This window comes from Corvus moneduloides, chromosome 3, assembly GCF_009650955.1.
Source record: "Corvus moneduloides isolate bCorMon1 chromosome 3, bCorMon1.pri, whole genome shotgun sequence".
NCBI classification, from domain to species: Eukaryota; Metazoa; Chordata; class Aves; order Passeriformes; family Corvidae; genus Corvus; species Corvus moneduloides.
The window spans coordinates 95,073,504-95,098,646 of NC_045478.1; the positions used below are offsets into that span (position 1 = coordinate 95,073,504).

The 25,143-nt window shown below is 36.7% G+C and overlaps 1 protein-coding gene across 1 annotated transcript in view; it reads right to left on the reverse strand.

Annotated features, from left to right (window-relative positions):
- CAMKMT (calmodulin-lysine N-methyltransferase) overlaps window positions 1–25,143 on the reverse strand; it is a 218,006-nt gene that overhangs the window by 7,606 nt on the left and 185,257 nt on the right. Inside the window, exons 8-10 of the mRNA XM_032102841.1 lie at window positions 13,557–13,631; window positions 6,443–6,506; window positions 518–649 (exon numbers count right to left, since the gene is read on the reverse strand). Coding sequence (XP_031958732.1) covers window positions 518–649; window positions 6,443–6,506; window positions 13,557–13,631 — 271 coding nt within the window. The remainder of the gene's footprint in view (window positions 1–517; window positions 650–6,442; window positions 6,507–13,556; window positions 13,632–25,143) is intronic.

The following is a 25,143-nucleotide window of genomic DNA, read 5'->3' on the forward strand; positions in this document are numbered from 1 at the left end:
CTAAATCTTGTAGCGCCTCGATCTGACATATAACCCCACAACTGTGAAATTCTGTATGAGATTTAGCAGTTTGAAGCTGCCAACTGACCCAGCCATAAAGCAGCCAGAGATAAGGATTTACGGTACGATATGATACAATTAGACATTCACCTCCTATTTATTTCAGTCCATTTCAGCGTATAACCTATTTAAAAGTTGCAGGCTTTTTATTAAAATGTAAATGCATGTGTGCTATATATTTATAGGCAGCTAATAACAACAAGAAAAGACTCTCATAAATTAGATTTCTATGAATGAAAAGGGTAAACAGGAGATGCTTCTGCAAAACTCTTCTAGACGTGCAGAGATAAAGGATGGCTCTACCACACAAAATAATCAGATACAAAAATAGCTGTTCAGAAACAGCACACCTAAGGAGTACTTTAATCAAACATTTAGGTTACCTGCCAAAAGGACCATGATCTCTTCAAAATGCAATGCGGATTAAAGTGTTATCTAACACAAGCAGAAAACTAACCTTGGAGTGGAAGTTCGAAATGTGTTCATCATAATTTTCATGTCTTTGGATAGAGAAACCAGCTTTTTCAGCTAGATTGCAAAACTGGTTTAAAGTATTCCCTCGGAGTGGAGCAAATACCATTGCTTTTCCCTGGAACGTTAAAAAGAGAATTTATACATTTTTAAAACTGGAAGGGAACCAGATATAGCATACACCTGACTAAGCTTTTAATATGCTTGAGTTGGAAAAGTCAATTGTTCTCTTGTTAAAATACTAAAATATGGTAACACAAATACTTGTTCAAAATATGCAAGATTGCTGTGATTAAACAAATGCAATCTAGAAAGTAACAAATAAATATTTTCTTTAGAAAACTGCCAACTGCAATACATCTGCTTTTTTTCATATAATAATGGTGTCTGTGGATTACCAAAATGAAACACAGAAAAAGCATACAAAACATACACTCAATGAAAAATCCATTTGTTAGCTCATGACCATGCAAAGACTGTAAATAATGATTATCTTTTTTCTCTCTCACACATAGAAGAGTACCTCCCATTCACTGTCAGTGGAATTACAACAGTATAAAACAAGGCAAAACGGGAGGCAAATCAGACCCAATTGTTAATTTTTCAAAGATATTTTAAACTACCTGAGCAGTGCAACTAAATTTGACCTTAAATTGGTAAATTGCATTTAAATCAAGAATTAATGTTCCTGAATACTAATTCTGGTTCTCACAAGATGATAAGGCCATTTATAATGCCCAGGCAATACATTATGGTCCATTACCTAATTTTTTGTTCATCCTTCTGTATTTAAGAAAACAAAAATGACTGTACCTTGAACTGATAGATTTTAGACACTCTGTGCAAAGTGCTTGCCCAAAACCCAACCTACTTGATAGAGCATCTCCTGAAGTCTTATTTGCAGAATTAATTCTAATTGGCTGAATACTGTGTTCTGTCACATGGAATGAAAAGTGGTTGAAGAGCTGTAAGCAAAGGTTAATATCAGCCAAGAGCATATCACACTGGGGGGAGCCACGAAGTTTCCTGTAAGTTCCTGTATTTAACTTCTATGTTAATGAGAGCTAAGATTAATTTGTGAGGTGCTGTAATCAAGCAAAGAGACAAAAAATATTTTTAGGGATCTGAAGAAGTTGTAAAGGATTAGACGCTGTGGAAGTCAATTTAGCTTGAGAAAACGTAATCTGTAAGTCACAGGAAAAGAGTGATCAGCCCAGAGAATTTCAGTAGGAATGCTGGAAAGTTACAGGGCTGACACAGACACTTAGTGAAGAGAATAGAGAACAAATCTGTGTCTCACACATGCACACGGATACCGAGACAATGCACAGTGAGGCAGCAATAAAAATGCTCTGTCAGTACCTATGGTGCTAATGTGTACTTAAAACATTCCAACCATTAACACCACAACACTGTATTCATTCTCACAACAGCTCTGTGAGATAGGAAAATACTGTTACCCTCATCTTTCTCATGGGAAATTTAAGCACAAAGGAGTCTTAGGGCAATATTCGAAGCAACTCAACTTCTGTTCATTTGTGTAGCTGTAGCTTTAATTTTGTGGCAAAATAGGAGGTGCAAAGGGGTGTAACTCCCATCGAAGGCACTGGAATTGCTTATGTAAATGCTAGGTCCGAATATAGGCTCAGTTCAGGATGAAAAACATTAAACACAGGAAATTCACAATCGGTTCCCTCACATCCTTGGCATGCTTTAATGTCATCAGACAGAAGTGGGCAGCAAAGGGAGCCTTCAGCTGAGGATCCTGCTCCTCTTGCTGCCATCTCACGCTCCCCAGAATGTTGCTCTGCACAAACCCTTCCTGGAATAAGGATGAGACTCCTCTGGAGACCCTCATTTTCATGATCACTGTAATGGGAAAAATGTCCCTTACCCAGGGCTTACTGATCACACAATTCACATGGGGACTTCAGGTGTGATTAAACCTTGTGAACAGAGACTGCTGGCGGCCACACGCCCTACACTGGCCACTGATACAGCAGCTCTGATGAGGAACAGAGCTCACACACTTGGAGTCAGCACTCCATGAAGTCATTCCTTCTCATGTTCTCTGAAGACTACTTTAAATTAAATTTGAAAGAGAAATACAATAAAACAGTACGAAATATGTCTTAAACCCAGAGAGGAAATCTTGAAATAACTTTGAGAAAGGGGAATGGCTTTTAGGGAAATCACTACACAGTTATTTTTGGCCAGCTCCTTAGCTGGTGTAAAAACCTGTTCATCTGTTGACATTACTGCACATCTAAAACACCTGTGGATCTTGCACTCACTGATAAAAACCAAGAAATCATGATTAAAGTTTAATACCACAATAATCTCCTCAAAACTGGACAGGTACTGTGGTCAATTCTGGTCTATCACAATCTGGGTTTAAAGCACTTCTTTGTCATCTGCCCAGTCTCTGTGATTCTGCAACCAGTTGTGGGGCTGCATTCACATTTCTAATTATAAAATGTTTTTCATTCCTTGGTTGCTGCACAATAAATAAATTAGACCAGTGGCCTGATTCTACTCTTGATGGACTATTCCAAGTTTAATTCTAATTCAAAAGTGTCTCCTAGGATGACATTTAAAGGATGATGTTTAAAATTCAAAATAGTCTTTCCTCAGATGGAAAAATACTTCCAGTAAACTTGTGAACAAAACACAGAGGAAAATGCCAGTTGTATTAGTTTGAAGTGTCACTAAAATGCTACAGTAAGACAATGGGACAGTCATTCACATTTTGGATGTGACCGTGACTAACTTTACTCATCAATCATTACTAAATGTGGTCTTATTTGCTGGTACTAATCACAGGTCAATAGCATCCCATTGACTTCATTGGGATTTTGAATGGATAGGCCACAGAAGAATCAAAGCCTTGATAAAAAATTGTTCTTAATTAGGGAAATATGCAAACAAACAAATCCTTATTCTGAGATTGAAATTAAAAGTAAATTTTTAATGATATAAAAAAATAAAACTAAATGTTGGTAAATCAAGTCAAGTAGATTGAGACTAATAAAATATAGCCATTTAAGATAAATTTGTTCGATGTAATATTTCTATGCCTAATTCTTTGAATAGGTTTACAGGAGACATTTGCCTCTGTAACAAATTCAGATAGAAATTTCAGTCCTCAGTAACTCTGTGAGCTGCTCATTTCCATCTCTGTGAATTTCTTCCTGTGCCGATACATCTGTCCTGGGGTCAATACTGGGAATCAGATGACTGAAATGACCAGAGTCCTGTTTCAAGGAAGCCAAAATGCTACCCAAAACACATAATTCTATGCCATAAAGATTCTAATAGCCAGAAATAACATCCTTACTGAAAAAGGAAATACCACAGATAAATTTTAAATTAACAGTAGGAATAGACTATGTATTCTGAATCTCTCCTTCAAGACAGCTTTGCAAGGATACCTGTTATTTTCTGTTTACTCTACTTTTTCTTCTGGTATTGTTGGTTGTTATTTTCCCCAGACTCTTTTAAACTAGTTGTATCCTAGTTATATATGAAAGATAATTTGCATTTAGATGCGTCAATTTTATCAAAGTACTGCCAAAAAGGAAATATAAGTTCTAAATTTGAGACAAAATAATTAATGTAGGAGAGCAAACTTAATAAAAAAAGTTTATGCCTTAGCTTGGGCATAAACTAATGCCCATAAACTATTCTTAATTATTGCAACTGGAAAATAAATTCACTATTGATTTATTTGTCCTTTAAAAGCCAAAGTATAGTGCCATTTAGTAAAGTGTCCTTTGATGGTATCCTTAGAGCTATACAAGAAGAGGAAAATTGGTAACTATTTCATACTTGTGACTGCATCTGTTGGGATCTGAAATGAGCACACATTTTATTTGGGTCTTTCAAACCATGAAGGCATATGTTTGAAGGCATCTCTGCTGAACATGTCATTTTTGGACAAGAGAGATCATTTAAGGTGTCTATACTCCCAGCCCCCATCCTAGACAACACTTTATTGTCCTCTCAGTTATAAATTACAATAATTTGCAAGGCCATGCCATAACTGGATATCCATCCACATAGCCAATCATAAAGTGGATTAGGCAACTCAATTTTGTTAAAAAATACAGTTTGTACAGGGGTCCAAAACTCTGCAAAAGAAATTCCTGCATGGAGCATGAATTTCTTAAGCTAGCTTTGCAGCTAAGAAGTAGGAACCATGGCCTAAAATGCACAGCAAGTAGGTGCTTGGCTATTAACACAGATGATGCTATTAATCACACTGTGCAGAGGCAAACACGACTAGGAAGACAGGCAACAAAAAGCCATCTCCCTTTACCCCATCTACATTCACAAAGGAGCATAGCTCATATACCCTGAAATACGAAGGCATGGTCTAAATTTGAATTAGCTGACAGAAGTTAAAGAGAAACCAAGTCAGGCCAGTTTTGGCTTAAAGTCAGCCTAACAATTCCACAGTTACCAGGGCACCTCTCATACACTTCTCCTCCTCCCACTCATGCTCTTCTTCCCCAGTGTCCTTTCATGGAGCCAGTAGAGTGGCCCATGGGAATACCTGAAGGACCAGTTGCTGACATTGATCTGGGCTGAAAAAAAAATTCTTTTTGTAGTTTTTTTAACTGGGATCTGCTTTGTGTTACAGGTCACCTGTGGTCCCAAAAATGATTGCATTTTGACAACTGTTGGTACATCGTGAAAGTCAGAATGCATCACTCTGAGCTGGAGCTACTTAACCTCTCCTTACTGCCTCTGATAGAAATACCTGGGTAACCTTTTCCTCAGGGTGGCTACATTTCTCCTGTCTTCCTGGCAGCCTTGCCCCACAGCTCATTAAAATAATTCAGTTTTAAGTAACTTGCCTTAGATCACTCAGGAAAGTCTATGATAGAACCAAGAATAGAAACCTGATCACTCTAAGCAAAGAATGGGATTACTTACACGACTAAAATGACTCAGGTTCTTAAGCCTTTGCACATTTGGGTCTTCTATTCCTTTTACAGAGAAAATCTCTTGTACAAAAAGTCCACCACAAATTTTAAATAAAGTCTGGAAATGCACTGCTAGCATAAAATACTTTTGTTTTGAAATGGAAAGTATACATTACTGAAAGTTCTGGATGTTAAACACGAAAGATAAAATTCCTGTTTCAAAATCGTACTTAGAGCAAGTACTTACTGTTTTTCTCCTCTTCTTATTTTGATATATTCCTTTTTTTTTATATTTAAGATTGTATATATATACTTTATATATCCATATAACAGTCTTTTTTTCAGGGCTCTCTGATTTAAACAGCCTAATAGATTTAGATTGATAAAATATCTCCTGAGTGACACTCATACAGAACATGTAATCATTATATGAAGAGCATAATTTCATTATTTTCTAAGGTATAAAACACGTAAACACAGGGCTTACTTTATGGAAAAATGTTTTAAGCCACAGTATACATATAAGGGATTTGTTCATTTATATAAACATAAATGAAAAGGAAAAGATATTCTTTCATAATAAATAAGTACACAATGACAAAGGTTACAATTGAAGGGATTAAAAATGACAGAAGCCAACATAAAAACTTTCAATATCGTATTTTACTTTAATATGAAGACATTATTATCAAAGGAAAATACTTGAGAAACGCTTTGATAAAAATAATCTGACGCTATCTTTGAAGCGGTTTCATTTATTTTACTACCCACTGTGTTCCTTATCAGAAGGCCAAGTATAAGAAGTTTCCTAGTTTATGATTAGGAAAGAATCTGATAGATTAGAAGACTCAATTGAAGTTGGACATAATAAGTATTAAAGTATTACATGACATTAATCCTGCCATTCCATTACTCTCTCAATCATTGTGCACAGACTAATTATTCTGAAGCCAGTGTTCAGGAGAAAATAGAAACATACTTACACTGGGTTGGAGTAATCTCTTTATTGCATCAACAAGGCTAGCTCTGTACCGGTCCAGAAACAGGCTGACATTGAGAAGAGAACAGAATCCAGATTAAAATGGGTTTTCAATTCTAATGATACTAATGCAGATAAGTACAAGGCTAATTACATATGTTTACACAATGCTGTAAAAGAGAAACTGTGCTCTACATTTCTATGCAGTTCAGGTACTTTTAACATTAAAAAATACATAAAAACAAATACAATCTAAACCAAAACTAAATTATCAGCATGAAGCAGCTTTTTATATAGCTGAAATTTACCAGTCCTTCATGCTGGCTATTAAAATAATACTGTACCAGAAATGAGAATCAACATAAAACGTTAGCATTTTACATGTTTTTATATACAAGGGGAATGGAGTTTTTAAAAATGTTTTCTATTGTATTTCAGGTGCTATTATTAAGGGTATTTTTTTTCCTTCTACCTTCACAGTAATTCTTACCTGTTATACATACTTGTTATATTTCTATATCTATCTATCCCTATAAAGATTTACAAGACCCTACCTCCTCCTCTCCAATGCTGTTCAAATACAATGGCCCAGATTGTACAGAGTTGTCATCTCTCAAGAGTGCAATCCTTCATCTCCAGCATGGGTCCCGCAAGGATAGCAGCAGAGTCAATTTTCCCATGCAATGTTGCCAACACGCTCAGCCCTATTTTGGTGTGATTACCTCATGATTTGAGGGGATAATTCATTCTTCATGCCCCTCAGTACCTTAATGTATATACTAATAGTGGCAACCAGGGTGCCAATCACTCTTGACTAGATATTTGTGGACATGTAGTTACTGTGGATGAGTGCATTTACAATGGTTAGTGAACAACCATCTGATAGCAACTGATGCCTTTCAGTCCTTACTACCATGCATTTATATTGGCGATTCAGATAAGAAACTCTATCAAGCAGGCCACAGATAATGTGATTTTTTTTCTTCTTTTTTTTTCCTTCCCCCCACATTTTCTCTGTAATAAAACTGCTTTCCAGCTTGTGACAAGTTCAAGTTTCACACTACATGGCATTTTGTCCATTCTCTAGGGGCTTTTTATATACTCCTCTTCCTTTTATTCTCAAAATTCTTTTCTGAAGGGATGTGGGTAAATTCTTTTTCCAGGTTTGAAGTTCTGCAAGAACATAAAGAATATATGGAAACACTGAAGAGAAAAAAGTAGTCTGCCAACCACAGGCCTTTCATCAAGAATGGAAGATGTGTGGATATTTAGTAAGGACACTCCACAGCTACCAAGCAGAATACTATATTATATGTCATGGAATCAAGCAGCCATGTAAGAGCTGTGAATTTTTGCTGTTCTGGAACAAACAGTCAAAACAGAACAAAACAAAATGAAACTTGCAAGTGACCATATTTCATCAGTAAAAACTGGTAGAACCTCACACTGTTGAGAAAATATGGTAGAATGGGTATCTATATATGTGTTGAAGAACATTTAATACAGAAGTACGACCTTCTGAATTTCTCTTCAAGAATATGAAGTACTAGCTAACAACTTCCCTGATAGCCTGGCTTACAGGAAAATTTAAACTTGAGCAATCGACATGATGACTCCCCTTCAGCCTTGATTTATCTTACTGGAAGAACTTTACTGAAAAGATGGGTGCTGAAATTCAATTAGTTGAAAAAGCAGCTCTTATCTCTGATGTCGCTTGGGTGTTTTAATGACATTCACCTCACGTTGATCCCTATACAGATAGATGTCATAAGACACTACTTCACTGGGAACTTAGCCACCTGCAGAAGAAGTGGAATACATGATTCCTCTCCCAAAAGAATAGCAAAAAGTAATTAATTTTCTTCAACATGAAACACCGCAAGCATGCACACATTTAAGACTTCCTGGGATCCTGTGTGAACACAAGGACATTCTGAATGAAAAGTGCATTTATAATATTTTTATTACTGAAAGCAGTGTAGTGGAAATACAATCTTGGGGCCAGCTTACCATGTTAAAATTCCCTTTTCATGGACCTGAATACCAGTCTCCTTTTTTTTTTAATGAGATAGGGGCACAACTGCTGCTACTTTACAATGAGAACTACAAACCTTTGTTTACCAAAAACTGAGTGTCTGAGAACTTAAAATGGTTACATGACCTGCTAGATTAGACAATTTCAATAATACTTTTTCTGTCCAACCCCAACTGATATTTTGGTGGCATGGACAGTAGACTCTTAGCCCTCTCAGCTTAGGAAACCCAGATAACCTCAGACAGTTGCCCCAAGTTGTCCTGCCCTCCAAGAGGCCTGTCCCTGGCAACATGACCTACTCCAACTGAAAATAGTTTCTGATACTGGGATTTCCAAACTGTTGCTCTGTGAGCCACGTCCTCTGAAGGAGCAGAAAAGACTGGTAGCAAAGCTAATATAATGCAATGCAATGACTCCAGGGAACATCTCTATCCTCCCTCTGAGTCGGGGAATGCCTTAAATGAGGAAAATCCTGAAGAAGTCATTAGATAATCTGTGCTGCAGACAGGAACAGCATAGGATTTGGCCCACGCAAGGGGATTTAGTCACACAGTTTTTCTTACTGGTAGAATTGTATGACTAAATATTACCACAGCATACTGAAAATGTCCCTCACATGTGAAGAACATGTGAGTTCCTATGTCACCTACTCTGGGTGACCCTGCCTTGGCAGACAGGTTGGACTGGATGACCTCCAGAGGTCCCTTCCAACCATAACAATTCTGTGATTCTGTGAACAGCTCAGTAAAAATTAAATAATGCAAAGTTGCAAACCATTCACACTCAGTTCTCTCACACATAATTCAAATTTGGCTTAAGCTTGCCATTACTTTAGTGGTAATATCTCATATTTATGTAGCTCAGGACAGGAATAGCAAGGTTTTCTTGGGTCAGCAAGGAAGTTTCAAATCACAGCAGTCAAAAGGTGAGAACACGGCTGATGATTTGGCCTTTGTTTAGGCAATGCTCTTAACCTGTGAAATGTGGATGAACAGGGAGGCAACATGGCTACCTCTACTCTCTTGCTCTTTTATTAAAATTTTAAATTACCATTAAAGCCAAAATGAAAGTTTATACCAAAACTGCAGAGAAGTAACAGTAAGCCACAAGGAAACAAATTTAAAAACCCAAGTAGATTCTTATTTTGCTTCATGCTAATATCCTTTCATCTTCTGCCTCGCAACAAGGGACATATTTTATAGGCTACGAGGTAAACTTTTTTTTTCTGCATGCTCCACCATTGGTAAAAGACTTGAGTTTACAGGTGTACTTCAGATATTATTACATTCATATGTAGTGTCTAATGTATCGAGTCATTTGGTTTTTTGTTCACTTTCAACTACATGGGTGACATAAACTAAAAAAACTCTTCCATGTTGTCAGGTTCCAATGCACTTGAAAGTGTGTGCCAGAAGTCAGGCCTAAAAATGAATAGGTAAGGTTTAAAGGAAGGACAGAGGTCTTACTGCATTCCTGCAAAAAGATCTCCTTATAATAAGTGAAATAAACTAACGGAGAAAAAATTGACATATTTTAAGGTATTTAAAGAATACTTTCAGTTCTACATTCCTGGCAAAGCCACAACTCCCCGTGACTTCAAAAATCTCAGCAGTGAAAGTAATGTGGGATAGCTCCCCCTGGCCTCGGTTATGTGAATACTTATGCATGTGCCAAACTTTAAGAACAGAATCATTCCAAGCAAATAAAGTGGGATATTACGCATTTCCAAAACAATACGGGGTTCTAAACCTTATACTGCCTCTACATCAAGTTATTTGTGAAAACTTGCTTCACAATAATGTGAAACATAACGTTTTTTTATTGTCTCCGTCCTACTGGCCTTTACTCTCTCCTTGGATTAAAAATCTCAGCATTTTTTTCCTCAGTAAAGAAGAGCATGTACAATATTTAAATAATCAGAAATCTGAGGCCCTCAAGAGCTTTGGAAGAGTCTTGGGTTTGGCCTGTCCATACAGGCACCTGTGATTTCTCCTCCTCTATTCAAACTCATAATTCCAGTACCTGTCTGACTTTGTATCCACAGGTAGAGGTCAAATGAAAGTCAAAAATTCTGCCAGCCCTCATTTGGCCTTAAAATTTCCCCTGAAAAACATGAGATGTGTGAATATGTTTTTAAAGATTTCATTATTTCCGTATTTTTTCACTGTATCCTTCTTCCAGGTGTAGCCTCATCATGATTTTTTTTTCCTTATTTCTATCTAATAGTTGACATTTAAAAAATTATTTTGGAACTGCTGAACCATGAAACTATTTTTATTATCAACATTCTGAATGGTTAAATAATGACTAGCTTTCACAGTTTGACTCTTATTTATTTTATAATCCAGTCGAGCTACTAAATTTAGCTGTTAACTAATAGACTGTTTGTTCTGGGAAATAACTTATTTTCCACTCCTGCACACAAGGTTTATGAAAGTCTGACTGTAAATATATGAATATAAACATATCACTGCTTGCTGTAATCATGTACATTTTTACTTGAATCTCCATGTGGATTTGGAATATGTTTATGAATAGAGCTTGTTTTCATGTAAATGGGATCAAGCAGTACCACTGGTTAGCTATTCAGAGAATCAGACAATATCACCCTTGCTGGAAATACTTAAAAAAAAAATTTATCCATGTACCTAATATTTGAACTCAGATTTTTTGCTTTCTAGTTCTCTGTTCTAATCTCAGATTTTATTGACTGACAATGAGCTATGTGATGGTGTTAAACTAAATGTAATCTATTCTGTTTTTATCACTGCATACTTCAGGTTTCAGCTGAGAAGCTAGAAGAAAAGAGATTCTTTTTTTTTCCTCTTCAGTGGCAGCCCAAAAAATTCAGAGAGCAAAAATCCTGCCAACAGTTCTCAAACCAATTCTATATTGTTGAAGAGAAATACATGAAAATGAAAAGAAGATTTGAGTTTGATAAAGCATGGAACATTTTTTCCCTCAGCCTTCTCATGTACCAGAAAACCTAGTGTCCATAACTAAAAGAATTATTTCTAAAAGAAACAAACAATAAAGGGATTTTCATGTTTATTAAACTATACATATATCTATGGGCACTTGCAATAAGAAAATAGAAATAATATGTGAATAAACCCACATTCTTTAAACTAACCTGCACATTTCTATTTATTTTTTAGAAATCTATAAATATTTATACACTTACCTGCATCTTAAGTGCTTCAAAATAAATGTACAAAATGCAGGGATTGCAAATGCATTATGTATTTTACCTGTCATGTCTGATTCTTTGTTTCCTAACACTATTTCCAAACAGACTGGGAGGGGTATTAGGCCAGAATATTACTGAAAAAAACAACTTAAGTCTTACTCCACTCTGCTGTACTCCCAGCACAAATAGGATGACATGGTGTGAGTATCAAGAATACAAGAGACAGCACAGCCAGGTTGTTTTGACATTTGTGTGAAGAACAAATTTAACTCTAAATCTCTTGGCAAGACCTTGCTTCACCCACATAATCTGGAGAACATCCATATGTGAGCCTTGTCTAAGCCTCCGAGAAGACTGCTGCCCTCCTGCTCATGTCCACCAGCACTCTGATCTGACTTTCATACTTAATCTGATCTAATCCGGTCCAGCATTAACTTCATCTGTGCAATGAAACCTGGAGTATCCATTCTAATATTTGGTGAGGAAGGCATTTACTAAATTACTTGCTGAAATCATATGGTGTTGTTTAGCTCCTTATTTTAATCAGATGATGCATCTCTGAGGCACATTATCAGCGATTACTTAGAAACCCTTCTCTGTCCTTTTTGGGAACAAAGAACTTTTCTGAAATTAAATGCTAAGAGAAACAAAGCACTGTTGCATTCTGACAACAAATAGGTGTCAGAAAAAGGCAAAAAAGATCACTAAACACATTTTCTCCAGAGCTGCACAAAACCAATAGCTTTGTGAAATAAGAAGAGTTTGCTTAAATAGCAAAACATGAAAGAAAAACAAAAGCTTTAGAGGAATATAAGAAGACATTTAAAAAGAACATTGTTTAAAAAGACAATAGACAGCTTTGTACTTCCCTTTGCCTTTTCCTTTAACTATTTCTAGGTAAGGTACATAAATTTGCCAAACTAAGCAGTCCTAGGAAGTCTCTGCTTTCAGAATTTGGTCTCTCACAACAGTTACGTGCCACAAAAGACAAACAGCTTTTTTTTTTTTGTTTTGGACATTTAATGGGTCAAGAGCAAATATCCATGAAGGAAAGACAGATTGGTTTAAAAATATCTACTCTCCTAAATAAAATTTGCACAGCTCTTTTTACACTGTCTACATTTATATAGCACAAATAATTAATAATGTACCATTTTTAAAGCTAGCATGCAGCAAATACAGCACAGCACAATCCCACAAATGCAGTATCAGAAAAGGGTTGTGTCAATAATCAAATCTATTTGCATAAATTATTAAACAAGATACCATAGTGCTACATGTATCTACCTTTCCATAAATTAAGTGCTGTACTGTTATTTTTCTTACTGTGAATTATCTTGTAATTAACATGTGTCTGTGTAAATAATATAAAGCCTATACCTCTAAATATTGATGTCAAATACATTTAAGGAACAGAATGTGGTGGGGGTGGAAAAAAGGGTTTGAAAATCTCTTTTTCCTTGGAAAGATTTTCCAGGGAGCAAAAAATATATCCCCTTATATCAATAGTCAGATCTTTCCTAAGAAGTAAGCTAATTGAGCTGTTTGTGTTGATAAACTCCCTTTTCTCCAGACTGTTCCTCACTGAGCCATAATTATTTGCAATTTGCCTAAGTCGTCCATTTACTGATACGTCAAGCATGAAACAGAGGCAATTCCAGAAAATGGAAATGCTTCTCAAAATCAATCTTTGGGAAATAATGTGGTAGAAGTTACTGTGTGATAGAAGACTACCTTATAACTGTCACATGGAGATGAATATTAATTTGTTGAGGTTAAGGTGGCTTTGTGCTTCATTTGTTGACTTTGCTTAGCCATCAGCAAGCAGCACAGTACAATTACTCCAGCAAAGCTATTTTTCTAACATGAGTTTCATGATTTTTATGTACTTACCAGTCAGCACACATAACAATGTCAAAATGTCCTTCCAGTTGAGAGACATCTGTCTCATTATCCCATCGTAAAATGCTAGAGGAAAAAAAGATTTTAAAAAAAGAAAAGAAAAAAGGACTTACATTTTTCATCTTGAGATTTTTAAAGTTTTAATATTATTCTTATGTGACACAGAAGTGTTTTAAAAAGTGCAAAGTCGTTACTTTCAAAAATGAATGTAAAAATCTTATTCTGTACATTTTCAAGGCTTTAAATCTCAAAGCTAAAGAACTGTTTTTCTTTACAACAGAAAGGCAATCCACTCAGGTTCTGATGAGTGGATCACCAATAAATATGCCTTTCTGAATTAGTGGCACATGCACAGCTTCAGATTTTTACACCATAACATTACTGCATGAGGAAGTAAAGTCAAAGTATCGACAATCTGAATGAAGCACAAATCTGCAGAATAGATGTGAATTCATGGACCTCTGTTACATCTGGCAGGCAATTCAGTTGTGTTCCTCATTGATGAAGTGAGCATTCACTTGGGCTGGAGGGAGGCGAGACAGGGTGAAAAAATGCCAAGCTTAACTTCAATACCAGCCATGTTGCCTCCGGCAAGCTTAAAAAAAATACAGCAGTGCTGACTCTGTCAACACCTATTCTCTCATAGGTGATAAGCTATTTAATTCTAAGATACCCAGTAGTAGGCAAAAATTCACATATGTACAAAGTTCTTCTTTGTTTATAAATGCTGCCGATTTATGTAGCTGCCACAAGGAATTTCAGTACTTTACTCCCATCTAAAAAATAGCAACTAGTATTGGAATTTACTGAATACTTTAAATATCATTACCCCGAACATTTGAAGCTGCATTTCTATTTCTAAGCTATTTTAAAAAAAGGAATCTATCCTTTTTCATTTCCTGGTTATTTATAATAGAAAGTAGATAAATATTTATGGCAAAAGCACTTGTGGGGGAAGGGTCTAATCTGATCTTGTCAGGTTGTGCATGCTTATCTCAGTTTTGTATGAGTCTTGACCAAATAGACCCTTTAGTCTTCCCGCAGCTATAATCTACTTCTGGTTAAAAGCCATCTCCATTCACATCCTATTCCTAATATTTAACCGAGGATCAGTGTATAATGTGTTCATTCAGAAATGTTCCTGAAGTATACGAGAAAAAAGGGAATTTTGTACACTGACTATACTGTATGCAAAAAAGGCTTGTAAATATGTAGATAAATAGGTACAAGGCCATAAAGAATTAAGGTACCACAATATGCATGTACATATGCACAGACACAAAATTTGAGACAGAGTGCTTTTAAAATATGGAAATTCCGAAAGGAAAGGCCCAGTTGGTTGGGAAAGCTTTGATTTTGTGGGGCTCAATGTAGCTGAACAGATCATGACTCATCAGCCCATTTGCCCTCCTGGAATTTACTGTGACAATCCAAAGACAGAAAAGAGTAGATTAATTTAATTTTTCCCCCTCAAATTGAAAGTAATACAGATTTTAGAAGCCTAGGTAGCTTTGCACACTGGCACGCAGCAGGCATCCAGTAGTGGAAAGTGACAAAGGAGAGTTCTCACTCTCAGCTGCTGACTGCCTGCTGGCTACCAGCGGCTTTTTCAACCCTGTTTCCGTGGAAACTTAGGTTAGAATGGTGAAAATTAGGTAAAGGTAAGTTTTGTGGGTTTAAAGCACGCACTCTAATACTTTAAGAATCCTGAAGCAGAACTGGAAATTGGTAGAAGAACTGTGAGCCTTAAGAGGCCACCTTTGGTTCTCATTGCTACAGAAACAGAGATCTGATCAGTACCACTATAGAGATTTGAATTATGGTTTTTTTAACCTATATATTTACTATACTTCACACATGCAGTTGGGAAGGAAGCACAGGTGCCTCCTCCTGCAAAAAAAAAACAAAACCAAAACCCAACCACCCTCCCTCATGTTACTGTCAGGTTTCTGCTGGGCACTCAAAACACAGCATTTTCTGTGCACACCTACTGTAGGCACAGAGGAGTTTGTGTGGGGAGATAAAAGCTCATAAACTAAAGTGCTGAACAAAACATGGAATTGACGAGTTACCAGGAGCATGAGCAGTGGTGCAACATGACTGGGATCTGTATTGTTAGAAGGAGTGAGCTAAGGGCCCCACATCCAGCCATAAGCCAATCTTTCTCCCTTTTTCTGATCTACTACAAGGGCTGCTTTTGGTCTCTAGCTTCAGTACAGCCGCATTCATGAAGATAGCATAATTATGCAAAGGCCAGTGACAAATTTACAAATTTTAAACAAACTTTGCCGTAAATTTTCCAAAAGTACAGGAAAATCTTTATTCCTGCAGGGAAATCACCATGTAAACAAAATATAATTTGTAAAAAAAATAAACACTAGTGGGACTCATCCTGGTCTGACTCAGGATGTATGCACACTGGTGGGAGAGATGGAACTATAGGCTATATGTATTTATCCATGCTATCTTTAGCTAAATGCAAGCGTGACTAGTAAGGGAGGCACAGCCAGGGATGTCAAATGCAGTACTGGCTGCAACCTCCAAAACAGTTTCAGTAGCTAGCTCAGGGCTACCCTGTCTACACTGTTACCTGCTTCCACAGATCTGCAGGAGCTGCAGTCAAACATCTGCACCTGCAAAGCAGACATGTGTCTGCATATCCGGGAACCAGAATAAATTCTCTTCAGAGTCGGCACTATTCTGTCATCAACACTGATGTCAGAATCAGCCTGGTTCAGAATCAGCTATTCTGAGTTCCAGTGCTAATGAAAGCAGTGAATCAGACTTATATAAATACTATCAATTATCAAAAAAAAAAAATTGTAATCCAAATGCAATTCCTGACTGTAAAGTACAAAAAAATCCACTGATATTGCAAAACATTCCTGAAAAAGGTAAAGACATGTAGCTAAATGCATGTATCTATATGTAGTAAGGGGGTGAGGAAAAAGAATTTTTTCATGGATTACTGAGGATGCGACTCTCGGACTTAGTGGTCAGACCTGAAAGAAATACTGAAGGCACCATGAAGTAAGGGCTGATTGCATTTCCATTAAAAAAAAAAAATCACTGCTAGGAAATCCAGAAAAGTGGTGGCAATGGAAATCTGAAAATCTCAGTTTTTAAGAAATTTCCTTTAAAAAAGTACAAATAAGTGTAAAAATACCACACCACAAAAAGTCTCTTAAATTGCCAGTATCATGTTCAGTGCGAACATGAAGAAAATGCAAGTCTAGTTAGTATTTTCCTCTTGTTCCTTTCCAGTGATAATAAATTCGTTTACATAAGCCACATTTTTTCTAAAGTCACTTTTCTTCCAGCACAGTAAGTTTTGAAGCAATAATATTTGTATGCCTTTCTTTTGAGGGAAGGTGCTACAGTACTAAGAACTGAAATTACATAGTAAATTTGAGAAATGGGCTTTACTCTATTTTTCTGTCCAAGCCACACCTTCAGTACATTTTTTTTTGTAAAAAAAACCCAACCAAACCAACAAACCAACATGTTTAAGGCTGTGTAAAGCCCACTCAACATTATTTTGTACTGGCTTATTTAACTCATGCAGGTTTAGTTTCTTACAACTGAAAATAGGCAACTGAATTTCAGCAGAAGAGGGTCCGAGAGGCAATGGAAATATAAAACAGTTGGGAGCTCTTTTTGGCTACAAGAAGAACATTAAAAATGAAACGATGCAAGAAAAAGACACTCCCTCACTGTTCAGCTACTACTTAGGTTAAAGCGATGGTGGCTGAAACCTGGTACCCACTAATGGCCGACTTATGGCCTGTATCAAATGAATTTGACCAGTTTTCAGAGGAAAAGTACCCATGTCACAAACCTATTACTATAATTAGCAATCTTGATGGTAGTCCTAGCGAAAAGGACAAGGACTCAACGAGCTATGGAAAATGAACCATTCTCTCACATGCAGAGGTGGCTTCTCCAGGTCAGGGGTAAAGCATACCGTTAAAGTAGTCTGAGAAAAGATGTACTGATGCTTTAGTCTCCTAGGCTGTCAACCTTCTACCATTCTGAAGAATTCTGAAACAAATTCATTAAAAAAACCCCCCGAACAACACACAACACAAACAATCAAAGGAATTCTTCCTTTTCCCCCCCTTTTCAATGATAAGTAAGCCAGAAATGTGATCAGGTTAGGACATAAGAATTATGATAATAGAACATAAAGCTCAAGTAAGAAAATATGAGACTTAAAATACAAAAATATAGCCCCATGTATTACAGAAAAAAACCCCCCATCATAAATAGCTAATGTTGAAGGGATAGTTACAGCAGCCAAGGCTTCCCCTGTACAGTTACTCTAATTTATGGAGGATAGCCTGACAAATGTCGACACTCTTTTCCTTACACTAGTAAAGTATCTCAGCAATCTACAACAAAAGACCTGATTTACCAGGTTTTATTTCTCATGCAAAATTCTTCATTACTATTATTATTCAACTTCTGTTATTCAGTGTTTGTCTTCCTAGTGTGTCTAGGCAGGTAACTTATATGAGAAAAAACAGGTTAAGTCTCTGATTGTTAAAATTTGAAACATTTCCAAGACCCTCTAAGATGTTCTTGTGATGAATGGCACAAGCTAGAGTAGCTCTCAAATTAGCAGATAAGTAGTTGTGCAGATAAAGACAAAAATTCAAAATTAGAAAAAAGGACAAAAGACACAAAAGCCTTACTTGCTTCAGAATGCATTAGTAGTTTTAATAAGGATTAAAAAAATAGTCCCAATTAGCAGATGAACAGCTACCAAGAATCCCTATCTACCCACCTCTTCTTTTCATATTTTAATTTAAGTTTCAATCTTTGAAAAGCATTATCATTGGAAAGTATACAGGTTCAGGTAAAAGATTTTGTCTGGAGGCTTATATGACTTTTTCTATGACATTAAGAAACCAAGTTCATTAACACATTAACAAAAGGCATCATCAGGATGTTTCTCCGCACCTTGATCTCAGTTTGAGATTCCTTAGTTTTGTATAAAGATTAAGAAGATGGATTTTAATCTAGTGATAGTGGCAATGTGTACACCTATCATTACAACTCCTCTGAGGAATCTTGCAAATTTGCCTACTATAATTTCCCCATCCTTCTTATTATATTCTCACAAGGCTGCTCTTATTTCTCCGCCTTCCTTCACCTTCTGCCTTTCTTACTTTCACTGCTTCACTTTGCTTTGTATTCTTATCCATTATCTCATTCCCTACAGTGCATATCTGGTTTGAAGGGACCAAAGTTAAGCTTTCAATTACAGGTACAACCATTTTCCCTTTCCTCTTAGATTTCTAAGCATCTCTAATGTGATATTTACAATTGCCAATGGACACATTCTTCTAACAATGTCCTTGCAGGTTTCGGTAACTTCCATGTCACTTACCTGCTCTTGTCAATGATTTTTCCTCAGCTAGGCTAATATCTGCCCTTTGTCCTCCTGGACATTTCTTCTCTCTTAAACCAAATCTTGCTCTTTTCTAATTCCACTGTTTTCTGCTTGGGTTCTTTTAATTGCCTTACAATTTTTAAAAATGTTTCTCTTCTCAAGATTATCTTCAAACATTTCCCACATTTGTGATAATTTCACAATGTTCTACCTCAACCTTTTCTTCCTCTGAACTTCGTTTCTGGGCTATCTCATCCATAAAAGCTAAAAACCTACTCATTTCTCTACTTCATACTGTGCATACAGACCCTTAATTCAGTATTCTTCAGAGCCTCAGTGAGTGAGAAGCTCATTGCATCTAAAGTACCAGATAGCATTGTAACCACATTTTATGGATCCCTTTGGATATAACCATTAATTCTAGCCTGTAATCTAGGCTTAGCTTAGACTAAGCTTTCTCTGTATCTGCGTAACTCAGCTCTGCCTCTTATTCTCTCTTCATAGTATCTCTAAGAGGTTTCTTACCCAATCCACTCAACCTCTTGACCATGTCATCATCACTTACATCTAAACATCACAATACTATTCCCCTCTGCCCTTGGAAAATGCAAGCTTGTGTCTTGGGGTGACTTTATGATGTGTATCCCCTATCGCTGCTCTATGCCCAGACATGATTCCTGTGCCTTTCTGTGCCTTTAAAACTGGGTGCAAAAGAAAGAAAAAAAGCCAGACAAACTTTTCAAAGCAGTTTGTACTCCAAGGACACAGAGATAGCAGCTGCTGCTCCTGAAGAGCGGAGAAAAGCACCTTCCGTCTTTTCCCAGCTCTTGGCTCCTTTTCTCAGAAGAGATGGAGAGTTAAACTCCTTTGTTTCCCTGGGACTTCATCTTCTTCTTCTTCTCTTCTGGAACTGTTGAGAACACCAGAACTCACTGGGAGAGCTTTCCACTGAGGCCTGGAGGGGCCTACGTTGGACCCAGCTCCAGAGAAAAGAGAGAGAGACCACACCCACGGAAAGGACTGACATCTTCCCAGGTTTCTCTCCACAGCGAGAGCTTTCATTGTTTAGCATTATTCTTTTCTCATTGTGCATTGTGTCTGTTAAATAAATAGTTTTTTTTCCCTTTCACTTTCCTCCAAGAAAATTTTTTTCTTCCCAACCCAGTGGGGGAGGGATGGCTGTAACCTGCCACTCTATCAGAGGACGTTCAAATTCGGACGTTTCCTCTAAATTTGGTCTCAATCTGGGACAGCTTGCCATATTAATATTTATTCAGCAGGCTGCTGTAAAGGTTGTTTTTCTTGCCTACAACCCTGATCTTGTCATCTTTCTCTGTACTCCTCCAGGTAAGTTGCAAGTTGTCGTTTCCAAATGCTTCACAACAGTTCACTTCCCTATTTTTCATCTCTCATTCAATATTGAAAGAACAAGTCCCTTCTTTAATCAGCCCTAATGTCAGTCTACATCTTCCACTTAACTTTTCAAGCAAGCACCTGTACAATTTTCTTCTGCTACTTTATCCATAACATTCACAAACTCACTCCATTGTCCTTGAAACTGTCCTTTAAAATAGCACCTTCAAAACTGAAAAGAGGCTCTTGTGCCTCCAACTCTGCCTCTCATGCTGACTTCAGTTATCCTTATTATCCTTCCTCACCATATCTATCTCTGGTCTTAGGTCACAGATTTTCTAACACAAGCTGCCTTTTTGCTCTGTGTTTACACAGTATCTGGTGCAACAATTCATGATGAAACCTCAACACATTAACATGGTAATATGAAAGAAGAAAAAAATCACCGCACCCAACTATGGGCCTCTTCAAACTTAGATATTCTATGATTCCATGATCCTATCTAGGTTTTCCTGCCTAAAAGTTCCTTTTTAAAAGTGTATTATTAAGTTACACACGTGCCTTATTCCTTATTCTAAGAACATATTTTCTCTCTCTTATTTTGTACAACATATTTTGCTAAAATTCAGATGGGAACATTACAGCTTTGTCTTCAAAACTAACAGTCCTAACACTTACACATTTGCTGTGTATCAAAAGCTACTAAGTTTTTGGGACATAATTAATGCACTGCATGTAAATACAACTGTTGTAGAATATTTTTTTTCATTTTGTAGACACATCACAAGCCAACATTCAGCAAAAGTGTGGCTATTTATTTAAAAGAAGTGAGAATATCTTGTATGAAAAAGATATTAATAAAAAATCACCAGTTGTGTTTGTGAATTTGCCTTTTCACATTCCTCCTCTACATCCCTACAATCTAAATCAGCCTTTATTTGGAAACTGACTACTGTTTTTAGCCAGTGCCACGCAGTACATTTGAAAAAAAAAATTGATGGTTCTCAAATTCTAATTCAGAATGATACAGTATAAAAAACCCACACAATTTCAAAGTGCAAGACAGCATAAGCGCATAGGACACCACTGTACTGATAGGATCAGACCTGTGCAAAAACATGAAGGAAAAGAAGCCTCTTGCTCTATGGAAAATAATCTACCCATGGGGAGGATAATCAAGGCAATCAGAAGAAAAAAACCCAAGAATGTGACGTGAACAAGGCAGGTCCAGAAGGACCAAATGGAGGAAGAATTAAAAACAGCAGAGATGATGTATTTCACAGGTGTTTCAATTCTCAGGGCAGAAGGGACCACAATACACATCCAAGATTTCAAATTTCTGTATCAAGCCCATATATCTCAGGAAATTAACACATGTGTTTCAGAAAGATTCAAACACATTCACTGCTTAAGAAACTATCACTCCCCATGGAAAGATGTTCTAATGTACTACCATTCTGTCAAATCTCATTTTTTTTCTAGACTGAATTTGCCTAGCTTCAATTTCTATATCTTGTTAGGTACTTGTAAACTAGATTAAAGACCGATCTTCTATTAAAGATTTTTTTTTCTTCACATGAGACTTTCAGATCAAAATCAATTCATTTCTTAACAATCAAGTAATTTCTTTGACAAGTAAATGGAGCTCTTTAACTCTCTCATTTCCAAACCCTGATTCATTCTTCTGCCCCTTTCCTGAACCTCATCCATTTTCAGTATCCTTGGTTAATGTCTGAATAACTATTAACTGAGTATTAATGAAATAAACAAAGACAACACTGTAAACATAATTTTGTCAAAATTTAAAGCTTTGTCATGGCAAAGATTAGTCCAGAGTGCCTGTGAAGGAGAGAACCTACTGAAAGTGTGTGATGACTTGATGACTGCCTACTAATGTAGAGACAAGTTAGACAAGGAAGGGTAGACAAAGGTACAGTGGTAACAACATAAACCAGGAAATAACATAGAAGGTGGCTGAAATGATGGATACGAAAAAGGAATGGAACAAATAATCTTTGACTCTAACATCTCAAGCAAATTTTCCTTTAAAGCCCTGGGAAGAATGATATAAACCTGCTCGTATCAGTGTTCTCCCTCTAATCTTTTTGTGCAGCCCAAGAGAGTACAAGAGGAATAGTTTTACCAAGAGCAATTTTTTTAAGCTAAGAGGAGACTACCATGAAATAGTCAAAGATCTGAGGAAGAATGATTTAAAATTATGCAATGTGATACTTTTACACCTTACTTTTTTCCCTGTTATTCCAAACTCATAGAAATTTTTTTACAAAGCTTTTGAATTTTTCCTCCTTATGTATTCTTATCTGGCCTCATAAAGAAGACAGACAAAGCTACCATGCAATTTAAAATACGCTTAATTAAGTCAACACAACTGTGTGAAATACACAAATAGGAGAGGCTTGGAAGTTTGTGAAAACCAGCTGGTATAATTAAATGGTATAAAAGATTATTTGATTATTCCTCCAAAAGCTGAAGTTGCACCCAACTGAAGAAAGAATCACAAACTTGCAAAATTAAATATAATAATAAAATCCTGAAGGGCAAAAATAAGGGAACTCTTCCTTTTGTGCTAAATCTTCCTGCCAGCTGATAATTGGGATACAGAATGGGCACTCACAGAGGATAAGAACATTTCAGAGAGGTGAAATTAATTCTTTGCATCAGTGCAAAATATTCACTTCATTGTAGAAGAAACTGAAGACATTTCACCTCAGAAGCCTTTATTGATATGTCTTCTGTAAAAGGAAGTCGTGTTTTAGAAAATGAGCCCTTCAAAGGCATTAGCAAGTATGCAGATAAGGGCCATCTGGGTAAGACAGCCTGCCTCTGATTCCAAAAAGCTATTGGCAAAGACGCTCACGATCAACATTCTAGGAAAATAGACTGTCAATGAAGAAGAGTCCTGACATGGTTAAATAATAGAACAAAAGACAGGGAACAGGGTAGTAGCAAATGGTCAATTCTCACAGTGGAGGGACATAATCAGCAGAGTTCCCCTGGGATATGTTCTATTCAAAATGTTTACAAGAGATGAGCACCGAGGTGGCAAAGTTTGCTGATGGTAAGAAGTCATTCAAGATAGTAAGGAAAAGAGCAGACTGTGTAGGATTCCAGAAGGATGAAACTGAGTAATTGGACAATAAAATGACAGATTAAATTCAGTGTGGATAAATGCAAAGTGCACAATGGAAAAAATAATTCTCACTTGATATAGAAAATGAAGGTGTCCAAACTGACCATCACTGGAAAGCTCCTGATGTTGTGACAGACAGTGTCATGAAACTATTAGCTCTGCGCTCAACTGCAGTGAAAAAAGCAAATCACTGTTAGGCATTTTTAGAAAGGAAACAAAAAGTGTAATTATTGCACTACATATACCTTTTTTTGCACACTTTGAATGCAGTACTGATCACAGTCATCTAAAAATAGTGAAAAAAATTGAAACCGGAAAAGATACAGAGCAGGGCAAGTATGATCAGAGGTGTGGAATGCTTTGCACCTGAGTTTTCTGTGATAAAGATCTACAACTTCAGAATGGACATGAGCACACAAACCATTCTTCCCACTACACATGAAGTGATCAAATTAAGTGAGCAGGAAGCAGCAGCCATTTCTTCCTAACCGAAGAGCAGGAAATGTTCCTTTTGGCAACTTCCTCCTTACCAACAGATGCTGTCATGCAAGAGTGTTACTTGAGGAGACAGGAAAAGTAGTTGGAAGAAAGGGATTCCTTTAGGGTTGCTAAGGTGACAAACACAGCGAATTCAATAAAATGTTCTCTGAAAGTTTGAATTTACCAACACTCAGGACATTTTGACAAATGAAACAAGAGACAGAGTCTTTATTAAGTCTGTTCCATATTGATGGAACCTGCTACATGACCAGCTGATATCAGGAAGGTTATGAAGTTGACATATTTGAAGAACATTGCAGTAAGGTAAAATATTCACTTTGCAATTATAAAGAGGCAACTAATACAAGAACAGAATCAGGACAATATAGCTCAGTGCTCTATCATTGAGACCTCATCCACTGTTATGCTTGATGTCATTTAGTATTTTGAAAGACTTTTTTTCATTATGGATTTAGTTCTGGATGCTTGTAATTGCATTACATTGGTAAGGAACACTAAAATCTTGGATAAAATTATAACCTCTCTGTTAGTCTTTAAGCAGAAGGAATTTTCCCTTTTGGTTACATGGTTATTCATTCTTGATGTAGGCTGTCAACATGAATGTGGAATGAATAAAGAGTATATGATACACTATTACTAATCAAACCAAAGGGTGCACAGCCACAAGCATTTCTCTTACTGGCTTGGTATTACATGTCCTTGTTTACATCCTCATGTGAAAAGTAATCTCTCTGAGGCAACTCTTAGCAAAACAATAGACTTGCCCACAGCTAAAACTCCACAGGTCCCATGTCAGCAATTAGAACACAACTTTTGTTCTTAACAGATTTCCACGTTCTCGGACAAGGGAATCTGAAGGAAGAACAAATTCCCTAGTCAGAGGACAGACTGAGTCTGTTAACCTGCAGGATATATTGCAGGCCTTCAGTAAAGTTTTTCCATCATGACATTTGTAATAACACCGATTTTTCAAACTTCTACTACCCAAACAGATGTTTCAGGAAGATTTACCCACTAAAACAAATAGAAGATAAAGAGCAAGGATTCCTTGACTTTGTTATTGCTAATTTATTGATTGGTGGACCTGTTAAAACAATGATATAATGCATGTCAAACCAGTAACAGCTGATAGTACAAAGAACGCTGTCAGGATAGATCACATGCTAAGTTATAGGGTA